The sequence below is a fragment of the Athene cunicularia genome (genome assembly GCF_003259725.1).
Source record: "Athene cunicularia isolate RWA chromosome 2 unlocalized genomic scaffold, athCun1 chr2_part1, whole genome shotgun sequence".
Taxonomy (NCBI): Eukaryota; Metazoa; Chordata; class Aves; order Strigiformes; family Strigidae; genus Athene; species Athene cunicularia.
Genome location: NW_020799095.1, coordinates 153,238,295 through 153,255,883, shown reverse-complemented (window position 1 = coordinate 153,255,883; position 17,589 = coordinate 153,238,295). Strand labels below are relative to the sequence as shown.

The window sequence follows — 17,589 nt, the reverse complement described above, 5'->3', positions numbered from 1 at the left end:
GCTTGTTCCTCCCCTCTCCTTGGCCACTCCTCTTTCCCACCTGTGATCCTTCTGCTACACATCCCATAATAAGTTTTGCACATTCCCACAATCCCCCTTAAAGTTTCCTGTAGCCAGTTGGCTCCTGCCCACGAGAGCTGTCCTCTCCCTTTCCTCTGCCTGTCGATTACCCAGCTTTTGGTCGCGCTTCTTTACGGTTCCCATCTGAGCGATTCCTCCACCGATCCATCGCTGGTGTCTTGGCTCCCTTGGGTGCATTTTGCCGAGGTTTGTGCACCTCTGTGTTTAATTCATTATCTTTGCTGCTTGCTGCCCGCTCTCAGCACCACGCGGGTGCCGGCAGCACATCTCCGCAGCAGGTGCCGGGGTGTCCCTCTGGGGACAGGAGGTGCCGCGGGGCTGGGGGGCTCCTCTGGTGTGGGGGCAGCCCCCCAGCCCCGGGCAGGGTGGGCAGGTCGGGTGAGGCCGTTTCTGGTGGTTCTGGGCGCAGCCGTGGCAGCGGGTCTGTGTCAGCCCTGTCCACAAACGGCTTCAGGGGGGCAGCGCGGCAGCGGCCGCGGCGCTTCTCGGGAACAGACCATGAGGAGTCGGGCTGCAAAGTCCTGTGAGTTGATCAAACTCCATCTTGACAGCTGTTATTTTTGTGTCTTTGTTGTTCATTTTGGAAAGCTTTTCCAGGACCTAGAAACATTTTTAACTTTCATCTTCAACTTTTTAATGGGAAGCTTTGTCCTTTTGGCAGTGTTTTTCTAGCTTGGCTCTCCTCAATATTCTGCCCCTCATACGTTTCTGGAGACAGTCACATCCTTTCTGGTCCTTTGAGTTTCTAGGCAAGCTGTCTTAAATCTGAATTTTGTAGGAAAGGCTCTCTGCTCCCCTGCCTGCTGCAGCAGCTTTTGTCTGCACATCCTGATAACTTAGATGATCTGTGTGGGTGAAGGATGAGAACAGTACACCTTTCTTCAGATGAGTTCAGTGCTTTGTGTGACTGACATTGCTGCTTCCCTGTGTGTACTGGAAGTACCTCTTGGTCTGAAGCATTGCATCTTCCACTGGTACCACAAGACGATTGAAATTATTTGGCATAGCATGTGGGATAATGGGGTTTTGTCCAAAAGAATTCTAGTTTTCCCTTCATGTCAGCCACTCAGTGGCTGTGGATGAGAAGAGTATCTTTCTCAGTGCTTCCAAGTCATTTTATCCCTGGGGTGCACTTTTTATGACTTAAAACTGACACCTCCCCACACGGCCGTGGCCTTGCCCAGTGTGGGCAGACAGCAACCCAGCGGCCAGTCCTGTCCCACGTCAGATCATGCTCTTCAGATCCTGTGTCTGGGCTTTGAGAGCGGCTGATACAGGGGAATGGCCTCCTGCAGAGGCAGCTGATGCTCTGGCACATTAGTGTGCTGTGGCATCACTTCTGGGAGTCACTGTTTTGTCTTCCTCCCATATTGAGATCTTTGGACCCATGCCTTTAATGCAGCCTCTTGGGATGCTTTTGTCCTGACCCAGCAGGAAAGCTGGAATGCAAAGCCAGGGAGGAGTGACATGGACCCTCCTGGAGCCAGGGAGGGGTGACAAGGACCCTCCTGGAGCCGGGGAGGAGTGACAGGGATTCTCCTGGTAACGAGCCAGCCACAGTGTAGCCCAGGCAGTAGCTGGCTTTGGGGTCCCTCAGGAGCTGGAGCATCATCCATGGTCTACATGGGCTCCTGGAGCATCCCCAGAGCTGTTAGGCCTTGGAGGTGCAGCAGGAAGGTGGGAGAGGGGCTGATACACTGTCTAGGAAGAGGACTGTGGTCAGGGGGGATGAGCAGGTGCCTCTGTCCCTTTGCCAGACAGGAGGAAGTGGGTGAGTTAGAGTGCTCTGGGGAAGAGGCTTCTGAGAAGGGGCAGTGTTGCAGCAGGACGGGTCCCTCAGGGCGCTCGGCGAGGTGCTGGGCCATGTCTGACGCTGTTTGCGGGTCGTTCTAGATCAATGGGGTAGACATGACAGAAGCCAGGCATGATCAGGCAGTAGCGCTGCTTACCGCATCCTCCCCCACCATCGTGCTGCTGGTAGAGAGAGCGGGAGCAGAGCAGCTCGGCGAGGGAGACGCGCCGGGCGCCCCACGCCTGCGCATGCACTCCCCACCGCCGCCCCCCGGTCATGGCCAGAGCCCGCCCGAGGAGACGCCGGCGCTGCAGAGGAACCACCTCTCAAAAGGCCTGGAGGATCAGTACCCCATTGAGGTGAGTCTGTCCATTGGACTGTGGCATCCTGTAATTTTGGGTATTTTTCACTTGAAAAATCAGTGGTCTGGTGGGCGCCGGCCCATGGTGTTACCGGGGCGTGGGAGGTTACGGGGAGGCCCCTTGTCCTGTAGGCACTCACCTCGTGCTCGCACAGAGCATCCCTGACTCCGTGTCTCTCAGTGTTTGTGACACCCCTTATTGCCTTTGACTCTGCTTCTTGTTCCCTCAAGGAGATTCACCTCGTGAAAGCAGGTGGTCCCCTGGGACTCAGCATCGTAGGAGGCAGCGACCATTCGAGCCACCCATTTGGGATTCATGAACCAGGGGTCTTCATTTCAAAGGTAGAGTCCTGTGGGAGCAGCCGAGCTGTGGGCATCCTGCTCTTTCATTAAGTGGGCTCCAGATGAAGGGCTTTGGTGCAAGAGCCTGGGAAGTACAGTATAGACTGAAAAAAAACCCAGCCAAAGGGATGGGGAGGGACGTGTGCCTATGTAAAGCATTAGCTTATAGTAGAGATACTGCTGCTGTTGTAGAAATCTGTGGCATGTAAAAGCCTGCAAACCTCTATCATTGATGCTGAATTCTTTGGGGACAGTCAGCTTTTGAAATTGCTGAGCTTACATTAGCTTTTACCAAATCCTGGAAAGATGCAGGCGTTTCAGGAAACCAGCCACCACTCAGAAAGTGTTAGTGGGGTGGATGTGTGACTGGGAGGAAGAACAGAAGTGCTCTCTGCGTTCAGGCCAGCACCCTTCGACCCGACGTTCTCTCTCCAGTGGGGGCACCAGCTGATGCTGTTCAGACACCAGCCAGCCGCTGGCTGTGGCTCGTTCCCTTCACAGTCCTGCCCATCCACACTCATTGGATTAGGGATGTTACAGGGGACATTGCTGCCCAGCTCCCTCCACATCCATACGTCTCTTGCCCCTTGGACGCGCTGAATCTGTCTCCTATAAGACCTGTGGCTGCAAGTCCCAGCACATCGTTGCCTGTCCCCTGAGGCAGCCCTCTTGGAGCGGCTCTGAACCTGCGTCCCACCGCTCACACCGAGGGCTCCTCCGCTCTCGTGGTGCCGGGCTGGTGACCAGAACTCCTGTATTCGGCTTCTTCACCACCTTTAGTCCTGTAAACCTCATTCATTCTCCTCCTGCAGCTTTCTCCCCAAACTCAGGAGTCGTGGCTTGCCTTCCTCCTTGCAAGGTGCTGCTCCATGGCCCTCATTATTTTAGTTGCCTTTCTCTGGACCTTCTCTGACCCCGCTGTGTCGTTCTCAGTGTGAGGCATCACAGGATCATTGGAGTTGGAAGGGACCCGCAGAGGTGAAGGTGCAGCGTCAGCCTAGCTCAGCTTGCTGAGGGCCTTGTCTAAAGTTCTGAGTATCAGTGAAGATGGAGATCTCACAGCCTCTCTGGGCTCCTCTTCCAGTGTTTAACTACTGTTATGTTGGACATTTTCTTCTCCATATCTAGCCAGAATTTCCCTTGTTCCCACTTGGATCCCTTGCCTCTCTCCCTGTACCTCTGTGCGCCTTTGAGAAGAGCCTGGTCTCTGTTTTCTCTGGACCACTGTGTTGGGTACTTGAAGACAGCAGCAACGTCTCCTTTGACTTTCTGTTCCTAAGAATGGAAAGCCCCGGGTTTGCCCGCCTCTCTCTGTACAGAGCATTCTCTACACCCCTGTTGCTCTTGGCCCCCTGCTGCACTCATTCCTGTGGATCAGCATCTGCCTCATGCCCCAGACGCTGCGTCCGAGCCCCGATCCGTGGGGAACAGTCGCTCCCCCCAGCTCACTGCTCCCACCTGCCACGTTGCGAGGGCTCGCTGCTGCTTCGCTGTCTTCCACGTGTTCTGGATCCGAGCCCCTGGCTAGCAACAGCCCTCCTGGGCGGGTGTGCGCCTCTGTCGCCTGCAGAGGTGGTTTCCAGGAGGATTCGCTGGGCGCTGACTCTGGTCCGCTCTGGGGTGTCTCCTGCGCAGCGTGTTTCTCCTCATCCCCTGCAGGGCCCCGTACCTGTCAGGCATGTCAGTAGAGGAGGACCCTGCCCTCCGTGGCCAGGCACCTCGAGCTCCCAGCCTTCCCCAGCTGGGGAGCCCCTGCCCTTGGTTGAAGCCCAGCCCCTCCTGACCCTTCTGTCCCACACGGACTTTGAGCTCCCTGTGGCAGGGTTTCTGCAAAGACCCCGGGGCTCTCCTGCTCCTTTTCACCAGCGCTGTGCAGTGGCTCAGCTCATCCTGCAGCCTCTTCAACCCCCAGCCAGGCACCTCGACCAGAGCACCCCAGGGGCCTCGGGAGAGGTCCCAGGCGCTGGCTGTAGCCCAGGACGCCGGGAGCTGGGTCCCTCCTCGGAGGGGCCGGCCACCTCCCCCTGTGGCGTGTCACCCCCGTCCTCGCGCGGGGCCTGGGTCCCTCCTGCTCTGCCATCTTGGGAGCAGAGAACGGAGTGGTGCTGGGGATGTGGGTGATTCTGTCTGTCTACGTCTCTGTGCCCTTTCTGATGATGCCTGAAGTTTTGTTGGGTTTTTTTTGGTCTCTTCCTGTGTGTGGAGCCCGTGATTTCAGAGAACATGTGACAGTCTGTAGGAGCTTTCACCAGTTTGAGTTCACTGTGGCGTGCGCACGGTTTAGGGTTTTTCCATAGACTCGTTTTCTGTGCTGAAGCTTACACCATGTCTTTTTGTCCAGTTTTCTTGCCTCTTTTAAAGTTCACCACCACCAGGGTGGTGTTTGGCTGCTCAAAACAGCACAATAGCTCATGCAGACCTGGAGATTTCACTGCTCACTCCTTTTTTCAGGTCACAGATGGACATGCTGAATAACAGCAGGCCCACACCAGTCCCTCAGGCACCCCACCAGTGGATCTTTTGTGTCCTGAGCAGCAGCTGTCCAGCCCTGCCCTCTGTCTCCTCTCCTTTGACCAGCTTTCAGCCCATTATGGTGGCCCTTGCTCCCACCAGCGGGCACAGCTTCTCTAAAGCCTTTGGGCTCAGACCTTGTGATGGACCATTTGGAAATCCAGAAGTTATATCTACCAGATTCCTTCCTTCTTGTGTTCACTGTTTCTCTGATAGTGCTTCAGCAGGTCAGTGAGGCAGGATTTGCATTTACCAAAGCCAGACTCTTCCCAGGAAGCCCTGCTATCCGCATGCTCTCTTTGTTGACTCTACTGTTTGACCAGGAGTAGAAATCAGGTTTGTTGGTTAGTAAATGCAGCTCTCGAGATCCCTTCAAGAGCACTTGTGGAGGGCTGGGTTGCACTGGCTCTGGCTCAGTGGCCGTTTGTAACGGTAGATGATGCCCATCCGACAACAGCCCTGCAGGGTAACGTCTGAGTTCCTTCAGAGTCTTGTGAGAACGTTGTCTTGGCTTCTGGTTACAGCCCCAGGCACAGTAACGGAACAGCTGACACAGGATTGGCTCAGACAAAAACGATAATGTAAGAACATGTCAAATGACACTTTAGAGCAAATCTTACTTCGTTCTGTGCCAGTGTTCACAGACATGTTACCTTCTGGGGAACTTTGGTTGCGGAGAGAGAAGTCAAAACAGGCCTCAGAGGACACTGGAGGGCAGCCATGGGGCACAAGCAGTGTCTCTCCAAGGAGAGACAGAATTTCCTTCTCCAGCTGTAGTATTAATGATTCTTTGCAGGTCATTCCCCGTGGACTGGCATCTCGCAGTGGTCTCCGTGTGGGGGACAGAATCCTGGAGGTCAATAGCATTGACCTGCGCCATGCTACCCACCAGGAGGCGGTGAACGCGCTACTCTCCAACAGCCAGGAGCTGACCATGCTGGTGAGGAGAGATCCCCCGCCACCGGGGATGCAGGTAGGTCCTGAGGGAGGGACCGGGGGGAATCGCACCTCTCTTTACACAAGGATCACTTCTGAAGGCAGTTTTTTACCTAGCTGGGAGTCTGGGAATAGGATACAACAGCTTTGGGTTGAAGTTTCCTCCTCTTGGGCAGCATCTGGTCTCTTGTAGCAAGCACGTGTCCAGCTGAGGACTGGGCAGGGTCTCTCACTGTGCCCATGGTGATACTGTGGTCAGAGAGTGGTCAGATTTCGTGGAGACCAGATCTGAACAGGAGACAGAAATACAGAAAAGGGCAGAGCCTCATCAAAAGGAGTAAACTGTGCCAAATGAGTGAAGGGGTCTAATTCAGGTTTTTTTGGGGGTATTCACAATGTGGAAGCTCCTAGGGAGTGTTTCCTCACCAATTCCAGTCTGAACATAGCCCAGAAGCAAGGAGAGTGTTTCTGTGTTTACAGGAAATATGCATTGAGAAGGCGCCAGGAGAAAAGCTGGGCATCAGCATCCGGGGCGGAGCGAAAGGTCACGCTGGCAATCCCTTCGATCCCACCGATGAAGGCATCTTCATCTCCAAGGTACCAGCCCCTGCCTGCGGTGCCGGGGCTGCGGGGGGGGTGTCCCTGTGGAATTGGCTCCAGACGCTCTCCCCACTTCCCACCGGGCACATCAGTTCTCCCTGGAGCGTTCTCCATCCATGGAACGAGGCGCATCTCTTCCAGTTTTCCTCCTCTGCAACAGCGACAGAATTTCTTCTTTCATTTCTTATGTTTGCTTTCATTTTGCCTAGCGTTTCTTCTTGCTTTTTTCCCTATAACATGAACCCCTACATCTTTCCTTTCCCTCTCCATTCCTGTTGCTCCCCCAAGTGCTTGTGGCCTCCCTGCCCCCTCAGATATGGGTGCTCTTTCCTCTCAAGCCTGAGGAAGTGCTCACCTTTCCTCCTGGGCCACACCGTGTGTAATTTTGTCCTCTTATCTTTGTAAAGGTTGCCTGTGTGCATACCTATTTGTCATGTCACCTTTCCCCAAGAAGTAGCACACCTTTCCTTTTCAGTAATGACTGTGTATAAGGTTATGCTCCTCCTGACCCTTACCAAAAGCATTGCCTCTTCTTCCTTGTTAGCAGGAGGGCATGGTGATAAGTGCTGTAATTTTTGGTCTTGCTGCTGACCAGAGAGGGACTCTGGATGTTCACGTTAGTGTCACTGGTATCCCTGGTGGGGTAGAAACTCTGCTCTGGCTCTAGAGGTCTTAATAATCCTTGCTGGGGTGTGGACACTGCATAACTGCCAGTTAACCCTTTCTAATAATTGGCTGCTTTCAAAGAAAGGGAATACTCAGCACCCATTATTACTTGGATATAACTTCTTTGAGTTTTCAAGTTAAAAGAGTAAATTCACTCCATCAAAGAAAGAGCTGCACATTCAACTGCAATATTTTTAATAGTAGTAAAATAAAACCTAAGGTTATTGTAACTGGCAGTTATTTTTCATCATTAGGTTTGGTTTTGTCTCCTGCAGCACAGCGTTTGGGGGGTTGGAAGGTTTACAGTTTAGCCCCGTTGCAGGGTTAGTTTAACACACACACCCCTTTTTTTTAAAATAGTAGTTGGTTTAGCCTGTGGAGAACCAAAACACTGAACTTTTCTGCTCTCCCTTCAACTCTGTTACTTCACCTTGATCTCTCTTATCTGTCCTAACCAGAATGGTTTTCTGCTTCTTTTATTTTGCATTTCCAGTAACTGAGAGACGAAGTAGTGCTGCTGCTTCTTCCTCTTCCTTGGATGTCTGATTAAAACCTTCTTTCTCCTTAGTTTTTCTTAATTTGCATTTCCACTCAGTCCCTTAATGGTCATTTTTAAAAAAAAGTTTTAAAACCTTCTTGATGAAGCGTTACCAGTTGAATACCATGAGAAGTATAAATTATATCTGCAGTTTGAAATTCATGGTCTGTCTCAGTGGGCACAGCTCAGTGTCCCTCAGGGACGTGTCAATAATACAGATGACAGTTGGCATTAAGGACATTTTTCTGCATTAACTTTACCTCCTCCCATTATTTCTGGCTGTTCTACTGTCACACTTACGCACTTGCTCTCCCTAGAAAAGAAACTGTGAGTACTTGGTCTGTTTCCATTCAGCTGCATGGGACCACCCTTGTGCATGCACATGCACTCACACATACCTCAGTGTTTTACAGCCCTGAAGAAGTTATGTGTAGGCACGCATGGCTGCTTTTCCTCCCCCAAAACCTAAAAAAAATTTTTTTAAAAAATTTAAAAAATGCATGAAGCATTTTTTCTCCTCTTTCTACAGGTACTTTATTAAACATTTATCTGTTGTTTTCTCCAAAACAGCGCTCATACATGCAATAAACACTGGTGCCTTTGCTCTGGTTTAGGTTTCTTTGCCTCCCTGCTCCCAGCAGTAGGTGATGTGCAGTAGTCCATCCGTTCCTGCCTTCCTCTGGCGTTGCCCCCACCCCACCTTGACAGCCAGCCGCGGTGCCCTCGCCCCCCGTGTGCCCCTGTGCTGCCCTTGCTCTCCTGTGGCAGATCCGCAGGCTCTGCTGGAGCCCCTGACGCTGCCATGTTCCTCCTGCGAGGCCCTGGCGTAGCACTGGCCTAATGCCCTCTGTCAGGCTTAGCCAGGCTCTGCCTCGGGGTGGGATGGGCGCGCCGGCGTTCCGGGGGGGCTGGCTCTGCCCCCCTGTACCAAGCCCTCACCTGGTCTGCCTGGCTCTGCCCGTGTCCCACGTTGCTCCCGGGTTTTTGTTTTCCCACCAGATGAAGGAATGCCCATTTGGCGATCCTGCTCCTCTCCCTAAGGCGCTTTAATTGCGTCTGGTATTTCTGTCTGATTCCTGATAGCAGCTTCTCCTATCACCATTGTTCACTTTTGTTTGGGATTTTTTTTCCCTCACTTCCCCAGCTTTGCATATTTCTCCCCAGCCTCCTGTTTGTGTGTGTTTGGATTTTTGGGTTTTTTCCTTTTCTTTCACTTTGTATCCACAGCAAGTCCTGCAGTCTCTTTTCCTTCTTCTGAAGGGGGAAGAATGAATAAACCCCCTTGCCTCCGCTGCTCGTTCCGGTGGCAGAGCACGTGCCTCAGTGTATGGTTCTCCTCAGACACACGTGGATGCTCCTGCTCTTCACGGCAAACTCTGGCTTTCATGTGCCTTATCAATGTACTGCATGTAGCTTCATCCCCTGGTGACAGCTTGTGTACATGAGGCGGGTGTGAGCTCTTGTGACTTGCTGAGGAAAGAAAAAGGAGTTACACGTTCTTTCTCTGAAAGAGAGGATGGAGGATAACAGACGTGTCATGTTACGCCCCTCTCTGCCACAAGGACCATGAAAAATCTTTATGCCTCAGTTATCCACACAAATGATCCCTATGCTTGCATTTTCCACCTCTCTCCCAAGAAAAAAAAAATCACATTTCCCTTTCTGTGAAGGTAAATCCTAGAAGTGAGAGCTTTTTCTCACCTGCTTCATTGTCAAAACAGAATCAGTTTCTTTCCTTGGGACAGCACTTTTCCAGTACAGATTCTTTTTATATCCCATAAGAGCTTTGTTCCACAGCCATTTGCTCTTCTAAACTGTACACGTTCTTCCTTTTCTGCCCCACTGTGTGCTGAAGTACTTCCAGAGGCTTTCCCTGCCCTCTCCCCGCTGTCCCCTCCTTCCTGACGGCCCCGTCTCCGCGCTCCCCGGTGACACCCAGTTGCCGTTTGTCGCAGGTGAGCTCCTCGGGGGCTGCAGCCCGGGACGGCCGCCTGAAGGTGGGCCTGCGGATCCTGGAGGTGAACCACCAGAGCCTGCTGGGGATGACGCACACGGAGGCCGTGCAGATCCTCCGCGGCGTGGGCGACGCGCTGCTGGTGCTGGTGTGCGACGGCTTCGACCCCAAGGCCGCAGCTGCCATCGAGGTGAGACCCACCTGGGGACCAGCACTGCAGGATCCCGCCTCTTTCTTCGTACAATACTGCTGGGTTTTCCCAGCCTGTAGCTGTGGATTATTTTTCTGTAGGCCCCAGGTTTCAAGGTCTGGTCTCCTGCACCCCGAACTGGAGGTGGTTGCCAGTTCATAAAAGCAGTAGCCTCTAACAACTCTTCTGCTGATCACAGAACTGTCTCACAGTGTGACTGCACTGGTTAGAAATGTAGTTTTCAGGCTGGTTTTGTCCAGGCTACTTACGCCTATTTTTTCTTGTGCCAGTGTTATATTTAAGATAAATTCCTGATCTGTTTACTGGTGTTTGCCTTTCCCCACAGGGAAACACCCATAGCAATCCCATGTCCTCTCAGCTTTCTATTTTCAAGGTTTAGCAAGAAAGCTTTTTTTATTCTCCACTAGGCTATGTACCCAGTCCCTGGTCACCTTATCCCCCTTCTATACCTGCTTCAGTTTAAACTCACCCTTCTTAGGCCTCAAGTCCCTTGAGTAATTGACAGCCGAAATAAGGTTTCAAGTTGCAAAAGAGTTCTGATTTTCCTGGGATCATCTTGGGTATCCGTGAGCCCAAGATGTGGAATTTGTCTGTGTGGCACACTGCGGGCTTCCGCCATGTTTTATTGCCTCTTTGCTTTGTAGATGTCTCCAGGAATTATTGCAAACCCTTTTGCTACTGGTATTGGGCGCAAGAACAGCCTGGAAAGTATCTCTTCTATTGATCGGGATCTGAGCCCTGAAGAGCTGGAGATCCTGCAGAAGGTGGGTGTTCTGGCTACAGTGTTACGGAGTGGAAAAAGTGTCTGAAAGTCACTAGTGTCTCCCTTGGTGCATGGAATCTGCCACATCATGGGTAGCAGACTTCCTTTTTGTGGGATCAGCAGGTCCCAGCACGTTCATCAGCAGTGCCCTAGGAGGGGACTCTGAAATCTGCTTGAGGTTACAGGTGCTCCGAGCGGGAGAGAGCACTGGGTGAAGTGGCTCTACCTTTGGTCTCTCCTAGGAGATGGAAATGGTGAGAGAAGCAACTCAGTGGGAGAGAGAAGAAATGGAGAAAGTGGTGAGAGATTTTTCCTGTAGCAGAATCTGTTGTTGTCAGTGGTTCTGCCAAGCCTGTGCGCCCTGAGGAAAATCCCAGAGTCTCTCTGCCCCGTTGTTAATGCCTTTTCTCTTCAGAGCATTGCGCCGCTCGCTGCCTGCCGGGTGGCTTTGCCGTCCCTCCCTGCGCACCTCCTTGGTGGTGCTCCTCTGTTAGCCACAGAGTTCATCTCTCTTACCTGCTGGTACTTTCTGGCCAAGCTGCAACTCTGAGAAAAATGGCCTCTTAGCGTGGAAGTCCCACGTGTCATCACTTCTCTGTGCAGCGCTCCGTGCCCTGACAGAGCTGTGATGAGCAAAGATGAGAACACGCAGCCCAGAGCCGGCCTGAACTGAAGAGGTGGTGCTGTCCATCGGTCACAAGTCTGTGCTCCAGAGTTCACACAATCCTTTTCCTGATTCATTGTGAGAATTTTGTGTTTCTGCCCACTGTTTCAGCCTTTCACAGAAACAGATTAGCAGAGGTCAAGCCCTCAAGGACTCGGGTTTTCTAGTTACCCCTCTCAGAACTGTAATTTATTCACTCAGATTCTTTTGAAAGATGAAGGAAAATTGAATTCTTCAGTATTGTCAGTTAGGAATTTGCTCTCCTGGCAGATAAGATTGTGTACATTTTGCAGGTATTTCTTCAGGTTTCCAATTTAGATGTACCAAATATTTACCTAGGGTCTTTCTGTAGTCATAATCACTCAGCTTTAGTTGTGTTGGCAATTGTGGATGGAAGAGACTTTATAACTCTAGTTAACACTTGAGATTTTACTTGGTTTGGAAAAAACGGTCAAGGTTTTGAATAGACAATGGCACAGACTTGTCAGCGGACAGAGCAACGAGCAAGAAAATGGCCGTATGACTTTTCAGGCGTGGGGTATGTGTAATCATTAAATATACATACACATAGACTCAGTATTTCTGTAATCCCGCTCTGCCTGCTGTCAGTGACTGCTGTGGGCTGTGCAGGGTAGGATTCTATGACAGACTGGGGTGGGGGGGCAGAAGGGGTCGCGTGTGTGGCAGACTCCCTTTGGAAGCTTTGCTTTGTCTCTGCTGGCCTGCAGCTCAGATGGGTGTCAGCTCTGCAGGGATAGTCCTGTCCAAAGTATCGTCAGGGTGTTCTGATGGGGTTTGTTCTTAGATGGGAATTCTTCCAGTGAAGTAAAGTAACCTTACAGAATAATCCTCAACCTGATCTAGCTGAAGATGTCCCTGCTCATTGCAGGGGGGTACACTAGACCTTTAAAGGTCCCTTCCAACACAAACTATTCTGTGAATCTTTGAATAATTTGGGTGGGGAGGGACCGCTGCAGGTCACTCAGTTCAGCTCAGAGCAGAGCCAATTCAGATCAGATTTAGATTTTTCCTGTAAAATGACTTGTTCCTTGCCCAGGAAGGCACTGGGAGTGGTTTGTTGTTGTTTCAGAGAACCTGATTTGGTCGTGTTAGTGTTGCAGCAAAGGTTGTTCCTACCAGTTTTGTGCTGGCAGCGTGTGGGTTTCAATACTCTCAAGGAGACTTCAGGCACTGAGTCACTATCTAACACCCCTGGGTAAACCAAGAGCAAGTCTGGCCCCAAAACCATGCTGCTCTGAGTGGGTTGCATTGGTTCAGTCTTAAAGGCTTTCCCAAAATTTATGCTGATATTACTTTAAAATACCCCAGAGGCTCTGTCAAAAAAACCCAGAAAAACCTTTATGATTGGTGAGGTAGCCCCGGGCCATATCTCATTTAAAAAGTGCTGATGGTGTTATGATAGCTTTTTATGGAAAACTTGAAATTTTATTTAAATGATTAAAAGAAAAAAACCTAGCAATAACTATTCAGCCACCAGCAGTATTTCAAAACAGTGGTGGGCATCTTACAGCAAACACCGTTGCTCCTCCGAGAGGCTGAACGACGCACAGTAATTGTGGTTCGTGTTTCCTGGATGTTTTACTGTTGCCAGGTTGTAAAGCAATGTTCTGAGGCTGCAGTGGTGCCTGTTTAAGGACTGATAAGGTCTGTATTCCCGTATGTGCTGCCTTTTCTCTCCCTGTAGTGGTGCAGTGCAATTGCAGCGTGGGCTGTGCCGGCCCCGGCAGAGCTGGGAAGCACCCTGCACCCTGGCCTCAGCACCGCCTGGGCCTCTGCAGGCTCTCGTGTTTCCTGGTGCCCCTTCCATTCGGTTACTGCGAGGAGGTTCCAGACTCCTCTGACGTCTCAGGACCCATGGCCCGAGACCCAAAAGCAAGGACCAGTTTTTCTGCTGTTGCCTCTTAGTGTAACCTTGGGACTGGGATTCTGTCTGTGATACTGGTTTTGATGGTTCAGTCTGTACCACTGATGGAGCTGGCACAGTCTGGTAGCCGTTGTGATGCCGCAGGGAGTTCCCGCCTCAGTGCCAGATCCTCAGTAATACATGTCACCATCTTTGGGCCTTTCCTCTAACACTTCAGTGTTTCATGTTCAGTTTTGCACAAGAGTGGCGGAAGTGAAACGTGTCTCCCTACAGTAAGGTTGTGAACAGAAATGGGCTTTGCTGTACTCACTGTTAGTCCCGTAGAGGTTTTCAGATCCCACTGCTGCACTCACTGCACACATCTCGAGTTCTTTGATACTTCAGTTTCTAATAGCAATATTAGTAACTCCAAGTCCCTGTGGACTGATTCATGGTGCATTTCTCTATCCCGACTCTGTAGCTGTAGTTATTTTTCTCGTCTTAATCCAGAGCTTCTCCAGGCTCCCCAGGTGCTGTCAGAGATGAACTTTTGACTGTTCCACAGCTCCATCGGGGCTGGCTGGTGCTCTCACCCCTCTGAGCTGGAGACGCCAGAGAAGGATCACATGTGAGATGTCAGCGTGAGCACTCGCCTTACAGATAACACTTGTTCAAAATCAGCATAACCAGATTCAGAACAAGCTTCAGCTTAAATATCCCTAAATACCAGCCTGGGTCTTGTGATCCTCCAGAGCAATCGTGTCTTCTCATGTTGCTCATTGTTGTCTGGAGATCGGGGTGTGATGTGGGACGATGATTATTTGCTGGTGGTAAATGCACAGAAGCTTTTGAAGAGAAGGGCCTGGGTGCTTCTGTTACCTCCCTCCCTATTTCTCAGGTCATTCCCCCTCCCATCCTCCCACCTTGGCCTGTTGGAGAGGAGCAGTCAGGGGCTTGCAGTGCCCAGCAGAGCAGGAGGAGGAGGAGGATGCTTTTGTCCACAGCCCTTGTGCTGCAGCAGAGGTGCTGGGCAAAGAGTCACAGAAGTATAAGGGCACAAAAATAATTCTTTAAGACAAGTAACATCTTATTACCTTCCTCTTGCAGCTTGGAAGCAAGCCCATAGCTGGGGCTTGTGAGATTACCCTCTGGTCACTCGCAGGATACTCCTGTGCTGCGCTGAATGACTGAGAGCTGACCAGCTGATTATAAGCCCTGCCTTATGCTTACACGAGTTCTGTCCCTATATATAGTCTTGTGGCTGTCGGGCTATTAACAAGCATGTGATTTTTTTAGGCCTTTTCCCTTAGTGACAACTAGGCCTGCGCTCTGTAGATTTGTTTTTCCATTCCCTTCCAGCCTCTTCCGCCTGTGCTCTGTCAAGATGTCTCTTCTAGCCATAAGCAATCTTCTTTCCCTTGTGCTTGGGGGGGCTTTTCCCCAGGGTGGACCCTGCTGAGGATCTTGGAGACATCTGCTCTCTTCCCCTCACCCAGTGACACCCGGGTGTCTGTCCCCATCCCTTGTGCTGTGCAGAATTCCAGCTCCTCTTCCAAGGGCCCAGCATAGGTGCTGGGTTTCTGCTCGGCCCCTCCTGTCCGTGCTCCTCTGTCCCCTCGGGAGTTACTGCCCAGCATGGTGCTGACCTCTTTCCCTCTCTCTTTGCCTGTGCTGCTTGGACGCTGCTCTGACTCTGTCCTGTCTCGTGGAAGGAGTGGATGCGTAGGGAGCGGGAGGCAGCCACGCAGCAGCTTGAGGAGGAGGCAGAGGTGAGGAGCATGGTGGGAGGGTTGGAGAGCTACAGAAAAGGGATGCAACTGGACTTGAAGGCTGGAGAAATCTCTAGAAGTGCTCGTTCCCATAACTTCTGTTCTCCCCCTCCACAAAACACTTGACTTTTGGGTATAAGAGAAGATATCAGAAAGGGAGAAATCTGTAACATGATTGAGAAAGGAATGATGAAAAACAGTGGCTAGAATTAGAAAGGCAGACAAATGCAAATGGGAAACGAAATCAAACAAATTGTTCAATGAGGGTGAGTTAAGGTTGAGAAAAGATGCGGTAGAGGAATTGTGGATTCGCACTCCCAAATGTCTCCAAATCCAGACTGGAAGCCTTTCTGGATGCTGTTTGGAGAAAACGGGTATGTATGTCCCATTCTCCTCCGCCCCTGTGAGGGAGCAGACGTGTGCACGTGGGGCCAGAGGAATGGTGGGGGTCTGTCCAGCGGTGGGTGACCAGGGGCCCAGACCAGCACGTTCCCTGCAGCACTTCCCGAGCCTGGCCCCTGTCTTGGGTCCCCGTAGCTGCGTTTGGAACAATTCCACGTTCATTTCCACACAACGGGAACTTTCTGCAGAGTTTGGAGATAAGGCCTTGGTTATTACTAGGGGTGGTTTCCTTTTAATTGCTCTTTCTAGATGATTTAGTTGACTTCTGGCCTGATCTCTTCCTGGTGTTTGTGTTTTTTTGCTCCCCCCCTTGCCCCTCTCCAGAACATCACCAGTGAACCTTTGCGCCTGGACTATCGGACCCTGGCTGCGCTGCCCAGCAGTGGCTTGCAGAGAGGCAATCGCACTGTAAGTGAGGGGCTGTCGAGATGTGGGTCCCTGCCTGGGGGGAGCCGTGCTCGCCCTGCGCCCTGCCCTCTCCCTGGCGCCCTGCTGTGAGAGGTGACGGGGAAGCAGAACTGGGGTAGGCTCTGTCTGAAACGGGAAGTAGCTGCAGGAGGAACATTGGACTAAGAAAACGAGGAGAGCAGAGAGGCAGGTCGCTTTCCGTGTCGGGAAGGGAAGCGGCCCCTGTAGTTGCCAATTCGCAAAAGGAAACATCTCAAAGGCAGCAGGAGAAGAGCCTGGCAGGAGAGGAGGGTACGTGTGAGCAGGGGATGTGTCACGGGGGGGAAGCAGCTACTGAAAGCTGCAGAGGAGGGAGGGCAAGATTCTTCCTAACACAGAAGAGGACAACGTTGTGTGCAAAGCGTAGTTGGAAATTCATTGTGGGACGGCGCTCAGGAAGGAGGAGGGACGCAGGATGCTGATACCAGAAGTACTGAAGGAAAGTCGGGACCCGTCTAGGACTGCAGAAGGTATGGGGGCAGTGACGGCGTGTCCCGACTCAGCCCTGACACGCCCTTGGGTGCTCCTGCCCCTGGGACCTGCATTTCAGTCCCCACTATGTAACGGCCACTCAGCCTCGAGAAAATCCAGATTTCACAAACTTCACAGATTACCAGGTCATCTGTCTTTCCTGTGCTGTTTAAAATCTCACCTCATCTCTCCATCTCTGCTTCCTTTGGTCATGTTTTACCTTCCCTGCACCATACCCATTCCACTGGGCTTCTGCCTGCACCTTCACACACCCCCTCGGTCTTTCCCTCCGTCCTCCGTTCCTATCCTCCTGCAGCGAGACCACCCTTTGCTGTCATCATCAGATTCTGCATTCTCATCCTGGTCTTTCAGGATCATTTATTTTACCTTTACTGTTTCCATCTCATTCCATCCAGACCAGTCTCCTCTCCTACTCATCTGTCCTTTCACTGACTTCAGGCCTTCTTGCTTTTCTGATTTCACACTGATTTCACCCCTCTTTGATTCCAGCTTTGTCACATTTTGTTCCTCCCCTTACTCCCCAGCTTTTGGGTTTTCTCTCCTGGCTGTTCACACAGAACTACTATATCATCAGGAAAAGGTTCAGCCTATTTTTAGCATCTCTTAGTGTAACTCAGCAGCTGGAAACGGGGAGAGCCAGCCCCACGCCAGCAGCTGCCTCTGTGCTGAGCAGCCCCGGGGCGGTGCAGAGCAGAGCAGGGTTTGGGAACTTGTCCCTCGGGGTCGGCGTCGGCCGGGAACGCTTGGCACTGGCATGTGGGACCGAGCGTGCTGGAATGCCGGGCTGTAGGGCGGCATCTATAAATGTCCCCATGCAGGGGAAGGGCCGATCGGTGCCCACGTTTGTCTTTTCCCAGCTGTCATTCGCCCAGCCCTGTCTCTGCTCTGTTGGAACAAATGTCTGCCTGGACCATGAGCGCAGGGAGGTTGGGGTCGGGGCCGGCGTTCTGCAGGAGCTGCGCTGGCCGCTGCGGTGGCTGCGCCCGCGCGTTGGTCGGGCTGGCAGGAGAGCTCCTGGCTCAGGGAACAGCTCCTCTGTCTCCAGACAGTCGGCCTGCGTTCAGATGAGTAAGGCTGTTGCCCAGTTCCCACTGCATTGTTCCCCTTGCTCCTGTCTCTAGGCCAGCTTTCTCACCATGTGCATCTTCCCCTAAGCACTGTCTGCATATCTCCCGTTGCCATACAGCTCCCTGCAA

The 17,589-nt window shown here is 51.9% G+C and overlaps 1 protein-coding gene across 24 annotated transcripts in view; it reads left to right on the top strand.

Moving 5' to 3' along the window:
• Nucleotides 1–1,580: 1,580 nt before the first annotated feature.
• Nucleotides 1,581–17,589, top strand: part of LOC113476035 (protein scribble homolog) — a 52,654-nt gene continuing 36,645 nt past the window's right edge. For 4 of the 24 annotated variants that reach the window (XM_026841338.1, XM_026841336.1, XM_026841328.1 and 1 more), the window contains exons 1-9: nucleotides 1,582–2,232; nucleotides 2,466–2,576; nucleotides 5,884–6,060; nucleotides 6,504–6,620; nucleotides 9,783–9,971; nucleotides 10,637–10,756; nucleotides 10,998–11,054; nucleotides 14,996–15,052; nucleotides 15,779–15,862. In XM_026841338.1, coding sequence (XP_026697139.1) covers nucleotides 1,990–2,232; nucleotides 2,466–2,576; nucleotides 5,884–6,060; nucleotides 6,504–6,620; nucleotides 9,783–9,971; nucleotides 10,637–10,756; nucleotides 10,998–11,054; nucleotides 14,996–15,052; nucleotides 15,779–15,862 — 1,155 coding nt within the window. In that variant the 5' untranslated portion in view covers nucleotides 1,582–1,989. Of the gene's footprint in view, nucleotides 2,233–2,465; nucleotides 2,577–5,883; nucleotides 6,061–6,503; nucleotides 6,621–9,782; nucleotides 9,972–10,636; nucleotides 10,757–10,997; nucleotides 11,055–14,995; nucleotides 15,053–15,778; nucleotides 15,863–17,589 lie in introns of all 24 variants that reach the window. The other 20 variants (XM_026841353.1, XM_026841346.1, XM_026841345.1 and 17 more) reach the window with 15 other exon arrangements.